This window comes from Populus euphratica, unplaced genomic scaffold, assembly GCF_000495115.2.
Source record: "Populus euphratica unplaced genomic scaffold, PopEup_1.0 scaffold67.1, whole genome shotgun sequence".
Taxonomy (NCBI): Eukaryota; Viridiplantae; Streptophyta; class Magnoliopsida; order Malpighiales; family Salicaceae; genus Populus; species Populus euphratica.
The window spans coordinates 410151-429702 of record NW_011499914.1 but is presented as its reverse complement, the minus strand read 5'-3'; the positions used below and the strand labels follow the sequence as shown (position 1 = coordinate 429702).

The 19552-nt window shown below is 34.0% G+C and overlaps 2 protein-coding genes across 2 annotated transcripts in view; one reads left to right on the top strand and one right to left on the bottom strand.

The window, feature by feature from the left end:
* Positions 1-19552, top strand: part of LOC105134363 (uncharacterized) — a 62755-nt gene that overhangs the window by 26765 nt on the left and 16438 nt on the right. The gene's annotated exons all lie outside the window — the stretch shown is intronic.
* LOC105134361 (probable receptor-like protein kinase At5g39020) lies at positions 10317-13427 on the bottom strand. The gene is made up of 4 exons (XM_011038743.1): positions 12445-13427; positions 11932-11976; positions 11773-11802; positions 10317-11671 (listed from the first exon to the last, which is right to left on the bottom strand). The coding sequence occupies exons 1-4, from the start codon at positions 13241-13243 to the stop codon at positions 10542-10544; spliced, it is 2004 nt and encodes a 667-aa protein (XP_011037045.1). The 5' UTR covers positions 13244-13427; the 3' UTR covers positions 10317-10541.

Below are 19552 nucleotides of genomic sequence, written 5' to 3'. Positions count from 1 at the left end.
CTTTGGCTACGCATATCCACAATCAGCTTCAAGAGAAACCAGACATTTTTCCTCGTGTTTGTTGGATTTCTGTGCCTCAAGATTTTAGCGTTCACGCATTGCAGGATCTCATTGCCGAAGCTTTTGGTTTATATCTTGGGAATGGAAAAGATCTGGTGAATAGAGCCGGGGAGCTATGGACAACATTGAGTGTGACAAAATATGTTTTAATTAGTGATAATTTGTGGAATCATTTTCCTCTTGATAAAGTGGGAATACCTCTTAAAACAGATGGGTGTAAGCTGATTCTTACAACTAGATCATTGGACACATGTCGAAAAATGGATTGCCAAAGGATAATCAAAGTGGAGCCTCTTTCTATGGTGAGGCTTGGGATTTGTTCATAGACAGATTAGGGCGTGGTGTTACTCTTTGTCCTGAAAGGAAAAAAACTGCAGTGTCTATTGTGAAGAAGTGTTCTGGTTTGCCTCTCGGAATCATGACAACGGCTGCAAGCATGAGGGGAGTGGATGATGTATCACAGTGGAGAGATGCATTGCGGGAACCGGCAAGTTCAGAAATTGGAACACGTGACACAGAAACTGATGTATTTCAGATATTGAAATTTAGCTATGTTCAGTTAAAACATAAAGCGATTAAAGATTGCTTCTTATATTGTGCATTGTTTCCAAAAGACAAGAAGATCAGGAGAGAGGACTTGATAGAGTATTTGATTGATGAGGGTATAGTCAAGGAAATGGGGAGTAGGCAAGCACAATTTGATGGGGGCCATACCATGCTTAATCAACTTGAAAATGCCAGCTTATTAGAAGGTTCCAGGGATGATGAAAATTACAGATATGTCAAGATGCATGATTTAATTAGGGATATGGCTGTGAAAATAATGAAAGAAAGCGGGGGTGATATGGTTCAAGCAGGTGCACAACTAACAGAATTACCCGACGAAAGATGCTGGAGAGAGGAACTGTTAAGAGTTTCACTCATGGAAAATAGAATCGAGAATATTCCAGCAGACTTTTCACCAATGTGCCGCCGTCTCTCAACATTATTGTTATGCAGAAACTACAAATTGAATTTGGTTGCGGATTCTTTTTTCCAGTATCTTATCGGACTCAAGGTTCTTGATCTTTCCGACACAAATATAGAGAAGTTGCCGGATTCTATTTTTCATCTGACGAGTCTCACTGCATTGTTGCTGGGATGGTGTGCAAAGCTGAGTTATGTACCATCATTGGAGAAGTTGGATCTCAGTTACACTGGACTTGAAGATTTGCCCGAGGGAATGGAAAGGCTGAAGGATCTCAGGTATCTTAATCATCATCATGTGAAACCACCTAAGCATTGTTGACAAAATCAACAATGTTAGGCATCAATTGGTGTTGCAAATTCAATATTGTTGGGCACCAATTCAATGCCACTTGCAGCACTAATTGCTGCCCTTGACTCATGCATGGATGATTGTCTATAAAAAAGCATCCAAGCCTTAATATAACAACTCAAGAAAGAAAATTAAGAGCAAGTAGAGAGAAAGAATAGAAGGTGAAGAGAGTGTATCCTATAAAATTGTAAGGTATTTGTGAGATATTAAGTGAAGTGTTTTCTTCTATTATTAGAGAGATTTTAATTGTTCTCCTATTAGTAGAGAGATATTGTAATTCCCACATTACTTAGTAAAATCCTTCTATACTTGCCTGTGGACGTAACCCAATTAGATGAACCACGTAAATTCTTGTGTGTCATTTCTCATTTAATCCAGTCCTTTACCTTTTTATCTTATCGAGTTTGTATGCCAGTATCCTAACAGTGGTATTAGAGCCTTCTGGTTGGTGTTGTTAATACACAAAAGTTGTTCGTGTATACGGTTACTATTCACGTCTACAATACTATTCATCCATACGGTACTGTTCATATATGTTACTGTTGGCATATATAGAAAGTCAGTGCGATGATTAAATACAGTCTAGAAAGTTCTGTGTAAGGAGATTAAGTTTTAAGCGGGACCATTTGTGACCCTTCTAATCTTTCCTAGGAACTTACTCAATGAAGTATTATTCACACAATACTATTTCTATATACGTTACAGATCTGTGAAACGATGATAGCTGAATAGATCTCGGTGAATACAATGACAGTAAAGTACGAGATTGAGAGGTTTAATGGGAGCAATTTCTCACTGTGGAAAATGAGAATCAAGGCAATATTAAGGAAAGACAATTGCTTGGCAGTAATTGGAGATCGATCTGCAGAGATCACTGATAATGCAAAATAGAATGAGATGGATGGCAATGCTATTACTAACATACATTTAGCATTAGTCGATGAAGTATTATTAAGTATGGCGGAGAAGAAAATAGCTAAGGAGATATGAGAGACTCTAATAAAGCTATACGAGTCCAAGTCTTTACACAATAAGATTTTCTTAAAGCAGAGACTTTACACCCTTCGAATGGCAGAAACCACATCGGTGATTGACCACATCAACATAATAAGAACTCTATTTTCACAACTCACTACATTGGGTCAGCAAATAGAGGAAAATGAACGTGCAGAGCTTTTACTTCAAAGTCTTCTTGATTTGTATGATAAACTCATTATCAACTTGACCAATAATATCCTTTCAGACAATTTAGTCTTTGATGATGTTGCAGCTACTATCTTGGAAGAAGAAAATAGGTGCAAAAATAAAAGAGACAGAAACAGTTCAAACCAAGCAGAGGCATTGTTGGTGTCAAGAGGAAGATCAATGAAGCATGGCTCTATGGAGTCAAAGACAGGGGAGGTCCAAATTAAGAAGTAAGAAGACTATGAAATGCTACAACTGTGGCAAAAAAGGGCACTTTAAAGGATTGTTGGTTTAAAAAGGGTATAAAGAATAGTGCAGAGTCATCATAATCTCAAGGATGTGTTGCGAGCACCTCAGAATATGGAGAGGTTTTATATAGTGAAGTAACAACAATCTCTATAGATAGAGAAGAGCTCACTGGATTATGGCTAATGGATTCATGAGCAACATGGCATGACTCCTAATCTAGACTAGTTCCATACATATAAACCCATCTTTGGAGGCAAAGTGTTCATGGGTGATAATCATGCTTTAGAGATTGTTAGCATGGATACCATCAAATTGAAGATGTATGATGACTTAATTCATACTATTTTAGAAGAGCAACATGTGAAAGACTTAAAGAAGAATCTTTTGTCCATAGGACAATTTGATAGTCTTGGCTATAAGATTCGAACAGATAATGGAATCATGAAAATCATCAAAGGAGCGTTGGTGGTTTTAAAGGTAAGAAAGACAGTTGCAAATATATTTGCATTAATGGGAGAAACACATCATGAGACAGAAGCGTCAATCACATCAGTCAGTCCTGCAGAAGAGAAGACAATGATGTAGCATAAAAAACTAGGTTACATGTCAGAGAAAGGTTTAAAGGTTTTCTCTGATCAGAAATTACTCCTTAGGCTTACAAAGGTTACTTTACCTTTTTGTGAGCATTGTGTTACAAGTAAACAGCACAGGTTGAAGTTTGGCACATCAACAACTAAGAGCAAATGCATTTTAGACCTGATTCACTCTGATGTTTGGCAAGCACCAGTTGTATCCTTGGGAAGAGTAAGATACTTTGTATCATTCATAGATGACTTCTCCAGGAGATGTTGGGTGTATCCAATTAGAAGAAAGGCAGATGTGCTTACAGTCTTTAAAACTTTCATAGCGCGAGTGAAACTTGAATCTGAAAAGAAGATCAAGTGTTTGAGGATTGACAATGGAAGAGAATATACCAGTGATGAATTTGATAACTTCTGTCAGCATAAAGGTATTAAAAGGCAGTTCATAATGGCATACACTCCACAACAAAATGGAGTGGCAGAGCGGATGAACAAAACTCTATATGAAAGAATAAGAGCAATGTTGAAGGTTGTAGGTCTAGGAAAGTCATTTTGGATAGAAGCAGTTAATACTGCTTGTTATGTGATAAATCGATCTCCATCAACTGCAATTGAGCTAAAGACACCGATGGAGATGCGAACTAGAAAACCAGCTGATTATTCTCAATTGCTTATATTTGGAAGTCTTGTGTACGTGATGTACAATACATAAGAAGTTAGCAAGCTGGATTCAAAATCCAGAAAATATGTATTCTTGGGATATGCTGATGGAGTGAAGGGGTATCGCTTGTGGGATCTCACTACCCACAAGGTAGTCATCAACAGAGATGTCATATTTGTAGAAGGTAAAATGCAAATGGAGGAACATAATAACATTCTAAAGGAGATTGCAATAATCTATGTGGAAAATACTCAGAATCATGCTTCTTTTGAAGTTGTACCAAAGTATGAAAGCAAAAACAAACAGAGTCTGAAACTCCTGAAGTTTGGCAGTCGACTTGTGAAAGAAGACCACCAATTTGACACTCAGAATATGTTATTAAGAGTAACATTACATATTATCTTCTAACAGAGGATGGAGAGCCATCAACTTTCCATGAGGCTATCAAAAGCACAAACACATCTATGTGGATGACAACAATGCAAGAGGAGATTGAAGCTTTGCACAAGAATAATACTTGGGATCTTGTTCCACTACCACAAAGAAGAAAGGACATTGGCAACAAATGGGTTTACAAGATAAAATATGATGGAAATGATTAAGTGGAGTGATATCGTGCGAGATTGGTGGTGAAAGGATATGCTCAGAAAGAAGGAATAGACTTCAATAAGATATTTTCTCCGGTGGTACGACTTACTACAATCAGAGTAGTCTTAGCAATGTGTGCTATATTAGATCTTCACTTGGAGTAGTTAGACGTGAAAACTGCATTTCTTCATGAAGAACTTGAAGAAGAAATTTATATGCTCCAACTAGAGGGTTTTGCTGAAATAGGCAAGGAGAACTTGGTTTGTAGGTTGAACAAATCTTTATACGGTCTAAAACAGACGTCGAGGTGTTGGTACAAGAGATTTGATTCCTTTATAATTAGCCTTAGGTACAACAAGTTTAGTTCAGACCATTGTACGTATTACAATAGATTTGAAGAAGATTTCATCATTTTGTTGTTATACATGGATGACATGTTGGTGATAGGCCCCAACAAAGATCAAGTCCAAGAATTGAAGGCACAGTTGGCTAGGGAGTTTGATATGAAGGACTTGGGACCAACAAACAAGATTTTAGGGATGCAAATTTACAGTGACAGAAGTAAGAGGAAGATTTGGCTTTCTCAGAAGAATTATTTGAAGAAGATCTTGTGACACTTCAACATGCAAGATTGTAAGCCAATTTCCACCCCACTTTCTATTAACTTCAAATTATCCTCAAGTATGTCTCCAAGCAATGAAGCAGAGAGGATGGAGATATCTCGAGTACCGTATACATCAGTAGTGGGAAGTTTAATGTTTGTCATGTATGTATAAGACCAAACATTGCACAAGCAGTAGGAGCAGCTAGTCGATACATGATAAATCCTGGTAGAGAGCATTGGAATATTATTAAGAGGATCTTGAGATACATTAAAGGTACCTTAGATGTTGCATTATGTTATGGAGAATCAGAATTTGCTGGTGATCTTGAGAAAAGAAAATCCACTACAGGCTATGTGTTCATAATTGTAGGAGGAGCTGTGAGTTGGGTTTCTAAACTTCAGACTATTATAGCATTATCCACAACAGAAGCTGAGTACATGACAGCCACACAAGCTTGTAAAGAAGCAATATGGATGAAGAAACTTATAGAGGAGCTCAGGCACAAACAAGAGAATATTCTTTTGTATTGTGATAGTCAGAGTGCTTTACATATTGTATGGAATCCAACATTTCATTCAAGAACAAAACATATAGATGTTCAATATCACTTTGTTCGTGAAATGGTGGAAGATGGAAGTGTAGATTTTCAGAAGATTCACACAAAGGAAAACTCGGCAGATGCTTTGACCAAATCGGTCAACACTGATAAGTATATATGGTGTATATCCTCTTACGGCCTAGCAGAAATGTAAGCAATATGAAGATGGCAAGTATAGAAAAGATAGAAGAAGAATCACAGATAATCAAGTGTGAAAACTTGATTAATTCATCAAAGTCTTTAAATGGGAGAATGTGAAACCACCTAAGCATTGTTGACAAAGTCAACAATGTTAGACACCAATTGGTGCTGCAAATTCAACATTGTTGGGCACCAATTTGGTGCCACTTGCAGCACCAATTGTTGCCCTTGATTCATGCATGGATGTTTGCCTATAAATAGGCAAAGCATCCAAGCTTTAATATAACAACTCAAGAGAGAAAATTGAGAGCAAGTAGAGAGAAACAAGAGAGGGTGAAGAGAGAGTATCTCACAAAATTGTAAGGTATTTGTGAAATAGTAAATGAGGTGTTTTCTCCTATTATTAGAGAGATTTTAATTGTTCTTCTATTAGTATAGAGATATTGTAATTCCCACATTACTTAGTAAAATCCTTCTATACTTACATATGGACGTAGCCCAATTAGGTGAACTACATAAATTCTTATGTATCATTTCTCGTTTAATCCAGTCCTTTATCTTTTTATCTTATCGAGTTTGCATGTTAATATCTTAACAAATCAAAATGTGGTGCGTGTTTTACAGCCGGGTATTTTATCCAAACTCTTCAAATTAAAGTTCCTCAAGCTTCATCAGGAATCTAAGTTGTTCTCTCAGTTAGTGGAGGTGATGTTTCCGGATTATCTGATTTGGAAACTTTGGAATGCAACTTCCGTGATCTAAGCGCTGCCAGTTTTTTCCGCCGATTAGAACCGAGATCTTCACTAATTGCATGCAAGGTTACTGTAGGACCACCTTCTTTCTCCTCACTTGAAGATCTAAATTATACAAGATCGAAGTCAGGGTTAATTAAAGAGGCTTGGTTTTATGACCTCATGATTGACAATGCAACTTTTCTGCTCCCGGGCTTCATTACAAAAGCAGTTTTTGTGAGTTGTCAAAACATGAGAACCTTATGTTCATCATATGAAATTGAAGGGCTTGAGATTCTACACCTTGATGATTTGATAATCTTAGAAAACCTTTTTGAAAGACCTTCAGAGCTACCTGCTCTTGGTGTCTTTAGCCTACTCAGAGAGATCGTGATACATAAATGTCATAGGATGAAGGTGCTGCTCCCTCCTTGGTTGTTGTCTACACTCCGATTGGAAGTGATTGTAGTCGAAGATTGTTACAACATGCAGGAGATAATGGGAAGGAGATAATGGGAAGTGGTGAAGATTTTGCACATGAAATGGCGCGTTATTCTGGTAGTCTACTGAGGGTTTTGGTGTTTTAGAAATTACCGAATTTGAGAAGCATTTATTCTGGAAGACTTCTATGCAATTCTCTCGAAGAAATTACCGTGGGTGATTGCCCGCAGCTAACGAGGATCGCGTTCACTATTTCCCATTCTCGTATGAAAATTGAAGTAGATACTGAAAGTTTGTTAACACAGTTGAGAATGTTTCCTGATTTCCAGCCATTTGCTATTATTCCGGGGATGGAATTAGGATTTTATGATTCCTAGGGATTGTTTTGTATTTTGGTATTGGAACCTTTACCTAATAGTAAAGGAATGACGTCATGCTATTCATGTAAGGAGTGCTCGGGAGGGTGATAGAAATTAACATTTCAGAATTATTTTTATTTAAAAATGATTTTTATTATTAGTATATTAAAATAATTTAAAAATATTAAAAAAATAGTGAAATATTGGATTTAGAAATTAACATTTCAGAAGTGACAGCATCCTGTAGATAATGTTTTTTAACCCGGTTCCTTCCAGCATCAACTTCACTTAAACATTTCATGCTTATCCTCGGCAGACAGTCTACAACTCCAGTGCTGATAATGTTTTTTCCAGTTGTAAAAATCATTGCTTCCCTGGGAGAGAGTGGCTTGTGCCTTAAACACTCTATGGAGCATCGACTATTGAAAATTATTTTTGGTAAGTCATCATCAAGAACATGGATTTGACAGCACTAAAGAGGGTTGGCATGTTGATCACATATAATTAAACCATACTCCTGCTTGGGAATTCCTTGACTGCTCTATAAGAGGACACTATATTTGCCTTTTATTTGTGATATTCTTTTCTAATGGAATTTCAAGATGAATATCTTTCGAATAAAAAAAAATAAAAAAAAAACTCACAAAATCATATTCAAATTAACTATTTAGATTGTAAATTCTAAATTCAACTCAGCATTAATAACAAAATTAATTTTATAATATAATTTAATTATTTTAATACAAAAGTTGATATAAATTCATAATTAACTTCTTGGAACTCTCTTTTTAGATTCAATAAAAAAAACTTAGAAAAATTGTTGTGGATACATTTATGTTTGTCTGTAAATCTGAAAACTCAAATGATAGAACACAAATGAATATAATAAAACTAAAAAAACAAAATACTATAAGATTAGAGATCTTACAAGTACACTTTTTCAGTAAAATATTGCTAAAAGATTGTTTTTGGGAGATTAAAGGATTAGGCATCACTTATTGTTTTATTTCACTGATTTCATTTAATTTTTTATTAAGATAAATTTATTGTTCTCCATACAATGAACTAATTTATTATTATTATTTTATGATATTAAACTTTGATGTTTTCTTCTATTATTTAATATCTTGTATCTTATAATTGATATGTTTTAATTTTAAGCAAATAAAAAAATTATTTTTTTTAAATTCTTTTAAAACACAAAAACAAACAAGTTCTAAGAATGTTTGTTTTCATGATTTCATTTGTTTTTCAAGATTTTTAAAATATTTTTAAATTTAGTTTTTATTTAAAAAACATTTCAGTGATATTATTTAAGTATTTATCAATTATTTTAATTTACTAATATTAAAAATAAAATTTAAAAATATTATTTAATTTATTTTCAATTAAAATTATTTTAAAAAATATCTATAATGCATACCAAACACCAATTAAGAAATGAACCCAAGACTAGACAAAGAACAAACCAAGCACATCAATCATTTGTTGAGAGAGGATGCTCTTCTAGAAAGGCCTGTACACAAGTGTTCTTCAACAAGAAGATACGTATTGCCAGCAGCGAAGCTAGTGGGCCAAGCGTTTAAAAAAAAATATGAAGATGATGAAGTTTAAAAATTCAAGAATATAAAATAAAAAGGTATTTGATGTTAGAGATTGTGGTTTATTAATATGTTAAAATATTTTGATATTTTTTAATTTAAAATATTTTAAATTCATTAAGAATATCTTAGATACCTACAATAAAATAATCTTAATTGAAAGACTTAAAGATCCTCCAATAATAAAATTAGTATCTTTTGAAAAAAATAAAATACAAGAATATTCTAAAAAGATATTCTAAAATTATAAATATAATAAAAAAATAGAGATTGCAAATCTTTTTTATGAAGCTTTTAATATATATTTATAACCTACAAATCTTGTTTTTTTATAAAAAGAAGAGTCTGCAATGTAATTATCTTAATAATATTTAATGAGGGATAAGTATTTATTACCTGATAGGAATATAGTAGATCTTTGAAAAACTTTTAAATATTTAAAAAGTGTAAAAAGAATAGAGTTTAAGACATTAAATTTAACTAAGCCTATAAAAACCAAGTTCTTCCATGGGGTTAGATCTAAGGGAAGTCAATCATTTTCCTAGAGTCAAGGGAGGATAATCATTATTTTAAATATGACTGACTATCATATCTAAACATCCATGCTAGACCTACGCTACTTCGAATCTTGCATATATGCCAGGCTCATGCTATTTACACATGTTACTTGGAGCTTGACTAACTGCTAAGTTTAAGCGTTTTCATGTTGCACGAGAGATGCATTTCACAGCTAGAACCTAGAAGCAGAGCTCTCTGGTGAAATGCCATGACCGGTAAGCAAGCTTCATTGTCTCCTCTCTACTTTTCGTTTTTTTTTTTTGGAGAAACAGAAGATTTCTGCATCAAATTCACCCATCTGTTTCAATATTCATTTCACAGCACCCATTATGGTCATGGTTTCCAATCCTGTTTTGTTGTGATTGGTTCCTCGTGGCTTATGCAAGATATGGTAATGTGAAAATGGTGACGCTAGATCGATTATCATGGGGTTGAACATCGACAAGAAGGCATTGTTGGTGGAAGAAAATGAAATTAAGCCCCTGTGTTCAGAATCCCTATGAGAGCAAATCCCTGTGATAGTCTCTCGTTAATTTGTAGCCAAAATATTACTCTGCTAGAGACAAATACGATAATTAATATGTAGAACATGTAACAGTTATCATGGAGGATGTGGCATCCTCGATAACTGCTATGATTGCCAAAGAGAGTGGAAATCTGATAGTTAAACACAATACAGAACATCTTTGTATGATGATTATATAGACCACACCGAAGAAACAAGCCGCAGCTTGAACTCTAAATTAGGTAAACACAAATCAGATAAAAGTATTGCAAATTATCATAATGTTTATCATCATAAACAAGTCCGGAAGCGCAATTATTCCCTGCATGTAAGCAAGCAGAGCATTCCACATCATATCACTCAGTACGCATTTTCAACCAAACTGGTTGATTCGGTAGAGTCACCTGACAACGATGATGACTCTCCTTCAATGTTTGTTGGCGTCTCATCTAGATTTAAAACAGGCTTAGGAGGCAATTGCAAGTTTTCCAAATCTCCTTCAAGCATCTCCACAACATTCTTCATTGTAGGCCGATCCATTGGTTTCATTTGTATACACCACAATCCAACCATAATCATCTTCTTCACGATCTTACTTTCTTCCTCAGTGGCATCGTCTCCGATTTCTATGGCCTTTCCATCAGATACTTGGTCATGAACCCAATATGGCCAGTAGATTTGACTTGAATTTTCTGCCAAAGCGTTTACATTCTTCCTTTTACCTGCCATTTCCAATAGCAGCATTCCAAAGCTATAAACATCAGCTTTATATGAGACGCGTCCAATGTTTTTGTAGAACAGTTCAGGAGCCATGTATCCTATGGTGCCCCTTGCTGCAGTAAGAGACGTGATGCTGCCATTTGTTGGGTACAACCTAGCGAGCCCAAAGTCAGAAACTTTTGGAGTGAAATTTTCATCGAGAAGAATGTTGTGAGGCTTGATATCAAAATGAAGTATTTGCATGTCACAGCCTAAATGAAGATAGTCGATACCACGAGCCACTCCAAGGGAAATCTGATGCAGTTTTTGCCAGCTTAAAGAGATTGATCCTTCTCGAGAAAACAAGTGTCTATCAAGAGATCCATTAGGCATGAAATCATATACAAGAGCACGCTTTGATCCTTCGGCGCAAAAACCGATTAGCCGCACCACATTAGTATGGTGAATCCTTCCTATGGTAGCAACTTCATTTATGAAATCCTGTCCATTAGCTTTCGATTTTCCCAACAATTTTACTGCTGCAAAACGCCCACTGCGAAACTTTCCTTTGTAAACTGTACCAAAGCCTCCTTCACCCAATTTGTCCTTGAAACCTCTAGTAATCTTCCTGATATCTGAGTAGGAATACCTTACTGGCATCAGGTTATTCTGACCCTGTAGGAATTGTTCAACTGTATCGTATACTGATAAATGTCTCCTTCGCCATTTGTAGATCAAAAATACAATCACACATGGAGTCCCACAAACAACTTTTAGCCCATGAAGTAGTGCTGTGTAGGAAATTTCCAGAAAACAATCAAGTTTTGTGATCTTATTTGTTGTCTCCACTAGAAATATGTTGCGAAACTAAAGAAATGAAGGAATCTCTTACCAAATAAAAAGGATATAGAGCCGAGGTAAGCTGCAGAAAATGGTGAACAAAATTAAAATTACTATTCAAGAAACAACAATCCTTATTTCACAAACATGTCGTTTAAAGAACCACGTAAGAATACACAAACATGGTGAGATGCAGAAAGAGAAGTCGCACCTGTCACTATTTCGAGTTTACGTCGCCAGTAGCTTTCATCAATATCTGTCGAGAATTTAGGTTAAAAACGAATTCTAATGAATCTGGAAATTGCAACAGTAAATGCGAAAGAAAATAGAAAAGAGCGCACACAATTTAATAATGTGACTTGAACTAATTAATGTATATCCATGGTCAGGTTAAGATGAACCAAACGTTTCACTGTGTCAAACCTGAAATTGCAAAAGACCAATGAATCTGTCCAACTACCTTAAACCACATTATAGTCAGAATATTTTACAATATGAACATGAATGAATCTTATGATCAGTCCACTATAGTAGAATCCACAGGTAATGGATGCACAGAATTTGTACATGAACGTATGGGGACAGTGCAATATTGTGCTAATGCCCAAAAAAACGAAAAATTGAAAAGGAGGCCAGAAAAAATATATGGAACCACCTCAAATCACAAGTTATATACGGTCTTATGAACCAAAGTGACGTAACTTAATCATCAAGTGTTACATACCAATGCATCGACGACGGTCTGCATTGTCGAGGTAGCAACCACTTCTGCATTTTCCGCAGTTTATGTTGTACCATGAAAGCTCAAACCCATATGCCAGGTCACTGTGTATTTCTTCAAAGGACTTGTCTGTGTAGTTCTTCTTTGGAAGCAAAAATATTTTCTCTATGCTGCACAGTTCCATCAAATCCGAGGCATTCATGCCCCCAAGAGTCACATAATTCGAATGAGTCAGAAGAGAAGAGTTGGAATAATTTACTGATCCATTGTTAAGGCCGTAGAGAGCCGTGTCCACATAAAGAGGAGAATTCACCGTATTTTCACAGCTCATGAAAATCGTAGGCTGTGATAGTGGAGGTAACCCGTACCAATCGTACTCAAAGAAACCGTCACTCACTCCCGGCGGTACCTGCTTGTAGTTATACCATGTGTATGGATCTCCGTCACTGAAGTTATCAAATGCCAAAGAATAACGAGGGATGGAGCAGCAATTATCTTGTACACCAGCATCTACCACTCGGATTGTGAAGTTACCGTAGTCGATTGCCTGCACGTAGTATTTACCTGAATATAAATTTAATACTGTAGAAATATTGTTCTCGCACATTAGAGTATATTTATTGTTCCCGCAGCTTTGTGGATCAGTGTTTAGTCTAAAAGGGTAGCTTATGTTTTGGATATTGCCGCATGAAGAAGGAGCACAATGAGCAGCGATGTTGCTAGAATGGCAAGTTTGGAAGACTAATAGCTGTAAAAGAAAAGCTACGTAGCAAGCCAAAGGCACGTTCATTCCTCTAAACATGGGTAAGGCTGAAGTGATGCACAGCGTACACACAATTTTGCATAAACTATTCTTCTTTTTTCCTTTTCTTTTTTCTCCAACAAAAACTATTGAATTTCGGAGTGGAAGCTACTGATAATGCAATGAAAGGTGAAGGAGAACACCCCTACCTGGTCGTCCTTTGAAATGTCAGAGTCATCGGATAGGAATAGTAGCAAAGCAGACAGTGAGTTATTGATCCAGCATTCAACACTACTTCACAGACGAAGATAATTTCCCACCTCCTTCGAAATGTCAGAATCATTAACTTTGAAAAGTAAAAAAACAAAAAAAAAGTCGTCAACTGTCAACACCACAAACAACGACATCCAGCGAGCCTGATATTTTTCTTGGAGCATCTCATCAAAAACCAAAACACCCAATCCAGTCCAAATCCATGAGATATTCCAAGATATGGTTCCTTCGGTTGTAAGGGAAAGATAGTGAAAGTGTTGAAAGTTAACTAATTAGTTTAATCGGTCAACTAGTTGAAACAGATCAATCAGGTTAAATAAGTTGAAGCAGTCTTTTACATAATTCTAGTAATTTTATATAAATTATCAATAATTTTTATTTGTAAACATCACTCAATTTATTCATTTACTTTATTCTTTTAACATTAATTAAATAAACAACATAAATATTTAAGAAAAACTAATAATTACAAAATAAAGTGACGAATCGCCTACCTTCTGATCGTGATGACCTAGCTCCTCTTGTCTGATAACCAGCTCCAAACACAACTCCTAAATCAATCAAATGTCATTATATCCTTAGTTCATTAATATTTTTCTTACGTGCTGAAATGCAAAGCATGTAATGTTTTTTTAATTTGTTATGATAAAAAGTCATTCTCAAACATAATATCATCATTTCACATACAACCACATATTTATTTATTTATTCGATGTTAAAAAAATGAAGCAAATGAATAAATTGAGTGATTATTACAAATAAGAATTATTGGTAATTTATGTGAAATTACCGGAATTATTGATTGGCTAACAAAAGAGGTTAGTCAGATGCTGGGTAATTCATATGAAATTACTGAATTAATTTTGGCAATCAAAATGGATTACCTGAATTTCTTAATTAATTAAGAGAATTACCCGATTGATTGGTTAACAAAAAGGTTAACCGGATATGAGGTGATTCATATGAAATTACCAGATTGATTGGCTAACAAAATTGATTAACTAGATGATGGGTAATTTAAATAGAATTATCAGATTTATTGGTAACCGAGGAAGAATAACCAAATTTGTGGGCATTTATATGAAAGTGTTAGAATTATTGGTAATCGAGATGAGTTAGCTGGATATTTAAGTTTTGAAAAGATTATGTACATTAATTGATTCTTTGATAAAATCATGTTGATTCTTTGATTTCTAAGATGTATGAGAGACGGTTGAAAAAGGCTTTGAGGAGCATATAGATGGAGCAACATTGATTTCATTCCAAAGAGAGGTTATGCAAAAGGCTTGAAGGAAGGATCAATAAGCATCAACAATCATTCATTAATATTTGGATGATGCCACTTTTGAGATAGTAGCTGACACAATCACTGTTAAGCAAGCATGATAAATTTTGAAAGAATCAAACCAGGAAGTTAATAGTATAAGGTACGTCTATAAAAACTACGTGATGAATTTAAAAAGTCACATATGCTTGAATCATAGAATGTTTCAGAATACTTTACAAGAATACTGACCATATATAATCAAATAAAGAGATATGAAAAGAAGATGAAAGAGACACATGTGGTAGAGAACATCATATATTCGCTGCAAAAGAAGTTCAATTATATGGCGGACGTAAATATAGATGTTTTTTCAATACAAAGTCTTATGGGAAAATTACAAGCCCATGAGAAAAGAGTCAATGAGATTCAAGAGGATGCAGATGCACAAGCATTTTTTCCAAAGCAAAATGATTTTGGATATTCCCAAAAGGATAGAGGACATGGATAAACCAAAAGAAGTGGAACGAGACGTAAATTTGGAGGCAATGACAACCTCAATTGGTCAACCGTATGAAACAAATTGGTTGATTGGTTATATTAATAGTGGCACTACGAGACCCAGATTTGGCAAATCAAAAGTTAAATGCAATAATGGTAAAAAAATATAATTCATTGTGCTAGGGGTTGCTATAGTCAAACCAAGAGGATTGAAGATAATGCAAATCTAGTGATAAAACAAAAGAAGGAAACCACCTTACTACTAATGCATAATGAGAGAATGCAAGACAAAGGGAACATGTGGTATCTAGACAATGGAGCCAACAACCACATGTGTGGAGACAAAAACAAGTTCATAGAGCTTGATGAATCAATAAGAGGTAATGTCACCTTTGTGGATCATTCAAATATTGCCATTAGAGAAAAAATGTATGATTTTGATTAAATTCAAATATGAAAGTCATCAAGTTATTGTTGATTTGACTTGTTCTATGATTATTCTAATAGCTTTGAAGTTATAGGGTATACTGATAGTGATTAGGCTATAGATATGGATGATAGAAAGAGCACTATGGATTTTGTTTTCTACATGGGAGACACAATATTCACATGGAGTTCAAATAAGCAATCCTTGGAAGAGCACTATGGATTTTATCAACATATGAAGCTGAATATATAGCTATTACATCATGTGTTTGTCATTTCATTTAGCTAAGAAAATTATTGAAAAAATTATGAATGCCATAAAAAAGGTCTATTGAAATTTATGTGGACAACTCCTTAGTCATTGCATTAACAAAGAATCTAGTATTTCATGATAGGAATAAACATATTAACACAAGATTTCATTATCTACGAGATTGCATTACAAACAAAGAAGTTGAAGTCAAGTATATGAAGACACAAGACCATGTCGTGAATTTCTTCACAAAACCACTCAAATATGATGTTTTTATCAAGATGAGAGATATATTAGGAGTTATGAAGAAATCAAGTTTAAGGGGGATGTTGAAAGTAAATTGATTTCTAAAAATTAGTTAAACCTATCAACTATTTAGGAACATGTTGACTAGTTGAGACAGAGTAAGTAAGTGGAATAAGTTGAAGGGGTCGACTAGTTAAGAAACGGTCAACCGGTTTAGTTAGCAGAATACAATTTCTGATCATATTAGGATTTTCTTGTATTAGTTTCATTAATTCCTTGATTGTCTATGACTTTATGTTTATAAAAAGCTTGTAATTCAGCATTATTAAGTAGTACAAAAGAGAAAGAATAGCTAATAAAGCTTAAAGAAAAACAAGTATATCTTGCTCTCAGTTTTCTTCTTGTTTTTGAGTTTTTGACTTTACATTATTATTTTGATCTTATATCACACCTATCTTTCTTCCAACAGACAATGCAATTATCCAATATTATAAAAACTAGGTTGTCAGGTCACCCCAATGAATTCATTGATTTAAAAAAAATGATGTAGTTTCATAATTAAAAAAAATAGATTAATTTGAGTTTATATTCAGGTCAACCCTTATATCAAGTCTTAATTATAAGTATACAACCATGGTTGTCAAAAACACATAATGCATTTTAACTCGTAAAATTGTATAATTTTACGAGTCAAAAGATATAAATATATAAAATCAGGATTAAAACTCAAAAACCAGTAAAATCAGTTAAACTCGCATAAAATCGAGCGAACTCATAAAAAAATAGTAAACACACACCGATATCATGATTTCACGTGAAATTTAAAAGAATTGCTCAATTGTTGTGCTCACTCAACACTCCCTTTTGCCAAGAGTCCAACTTCCTAGTCCCCACTAACCACTCCCTCACCCGACATATAATATTTACTACTTGTGGACACCAGCTTTGCACACCTGACACCACATTACAGGATATAATTCCTATTAAAAATAAAAAGGTCTCCATTTACCAAGACCACAACTATAGTCAACACGGGGGAAAACATATACCAAACCATTATTCTTATATTATACCTCAAAAATCCTGGATGCATGGGAAGAAAGAGCGCAAGTTAGTTGCTTCCACTTTGTTTCTCTTTAAGGTTGTTTATTATACAATGACTGTCTTAATCTTATATTATATATCTTTTTATTTATTTATTTATTATTATTTGTTGATACATAATGTTTATTTTATTTTTATATTATTTAATTTAATATTGATGATAATATTCTTATTTTTATTTTGTAATTATATACCTATAATGAAATTATATGGACATGTATAAATTTTTATTTGAATTATGTATTTTAATGTGTTTGGATAAATGTATTGTTTATTTCATATTTATTTTAATTGTGTTATATTATTATTTACTACTTGAATGGATCTTGAAATTTAGTTAAAATATTTTACTTGTAATTTTACAATTTTATTTAAAACATTTTACTTGTGATTTTATAATTTTTTATTAAAATATTTTACTTATAATTTTATAATACAAGTTTATATTATAAGTTTTGTATCGTATTACAAAAAAAAAAAAAGCATTTTTAACTACCTTCTATACAACTATCCGAATAGCAAGAAAAATAAAATGATAGATCGGAACATTGGTCCCCATTTGAAGTTTCGCAGAGGTAAGCTACAATCTCGTGTAACCTCTAGTCCAATGAAAATAATCTGGACTTTTTCTTTCTTGTTTCGCAGTATCTTGAGCAAGTCAACAGGACAAGGCTTCTTTTGTACTGATGATGCAATGAATGGTGGAGGAGAAAAACCCTTAAAAACATAAAATTTACTAAATGTTATTGTTCCAAAACACGACAAAATATTGTCGTGATGCTTTTCTTCAGTTCTAGATTTCCAAATTCAACATGTTACCATACGCCTATTCATATTAGTTGCGAATGCTATGTAAATAGAGATATTATTGCTAGAGGTGAGCATGTTAACCCGATTATCTTGAACATTTCTAAACATAGAGCTAAAATTGACCGAACAAAATGGTTTTCTAATTATTATTTTTTTTGATAATTCCAGTTAGAAAATTCAAAAAAAAATGATCTCTTAATATTTTTTTAAAATGATATAATTTTAAAAAAAGTAATTGAAATAACTAGGGCTTTTAGCCAAGTCAACTCTAGTGTCGAGTCTTATAAATATACAATTATCCCAATAACATAAAATAAAATGAATTGGTCCTCATTTGAAGTTTCGCATAGGGGACCTCTAATCTCGTGTAACCTCCTCTAGTCTAATGACAAAAACACGGACCGTTTCGTTCACGATTCATTGTATCTCGAGCAAGACAACGGGAAAGAGCCCTTCACTTTTCTTTCGTCCCTTCTCAACTGATGGCGAGTTGGCCGCGTTGACAAACTGGACTTAAATACTGCTTGAGAGGTTAAAGGACTTGTCAAAGCACCATTATTTTCGTTTCCTTCTCAGACACTTAGGTGATTGATGGAAACACCTGCCGTCACTCTATCCAATATTATGGCTCTTTTTTGAGTTATTATTTTCATCGGAGTTGATCAAAAAAAATTTAGTCCAGATATCTCATATTAATTTATAAATATATTTATTAGATTATTCATGTAATTTATTTATAGTGAATTATAATCTCATTTAATTATGACAGACCTATATTTGACTATTTAGAATCACTCGTTATTGAATGTTTGATTACAATAACTTTTTGAGATTTTTGGTCTATAAGTTGGACAAAAATATATATTTTGACTCATAAAATATATTTAATAAAATTTAATAAAATTATAATTTTTATATAAAACGATCAACCGACTAATACAATTAGATCAAACTGGTCGACCAGAAAATTAAAGTTTTATATTGTCGTGTTTTATTGTTAGGATACTGGCATGCAAACCCGACAAGACAAAAGGTAAGGGACAAGATAAAATGAGAAGAAGCATGATTCTGAGTATTTTCCACATGGACTGTTGTAGTCTCCTTTAGAATGCTATTATATTCTTCCATTTGCATTTTACCTTCTGCAAATATGACATCTCTGCTGATCACTACCTTGTGGGCAGTGAGATCCCACAAGCGATACCCCTTCACTCCATCAACATATCCCAAAAATATACATTTTCTAGATTTTGAATCCAGCTTGCTAACTTCTTATGTATTGTACATCACGTACACAGGACTTCCAAATATATGCAATCAAGAATAATCAGCTGGTTTTCCAGTCCACATCTCCATCGGTTTCTTCAACTCAATTGCGGTTGATGGAGATCGATTTATCACATGACAGGCGGTATTGACTGCTTCTGCCCAGAATGACTTTCCTAGACCTGCAGCCTTCAACATTGCTCTTGTTCTTTCTAATAGAGTTCTG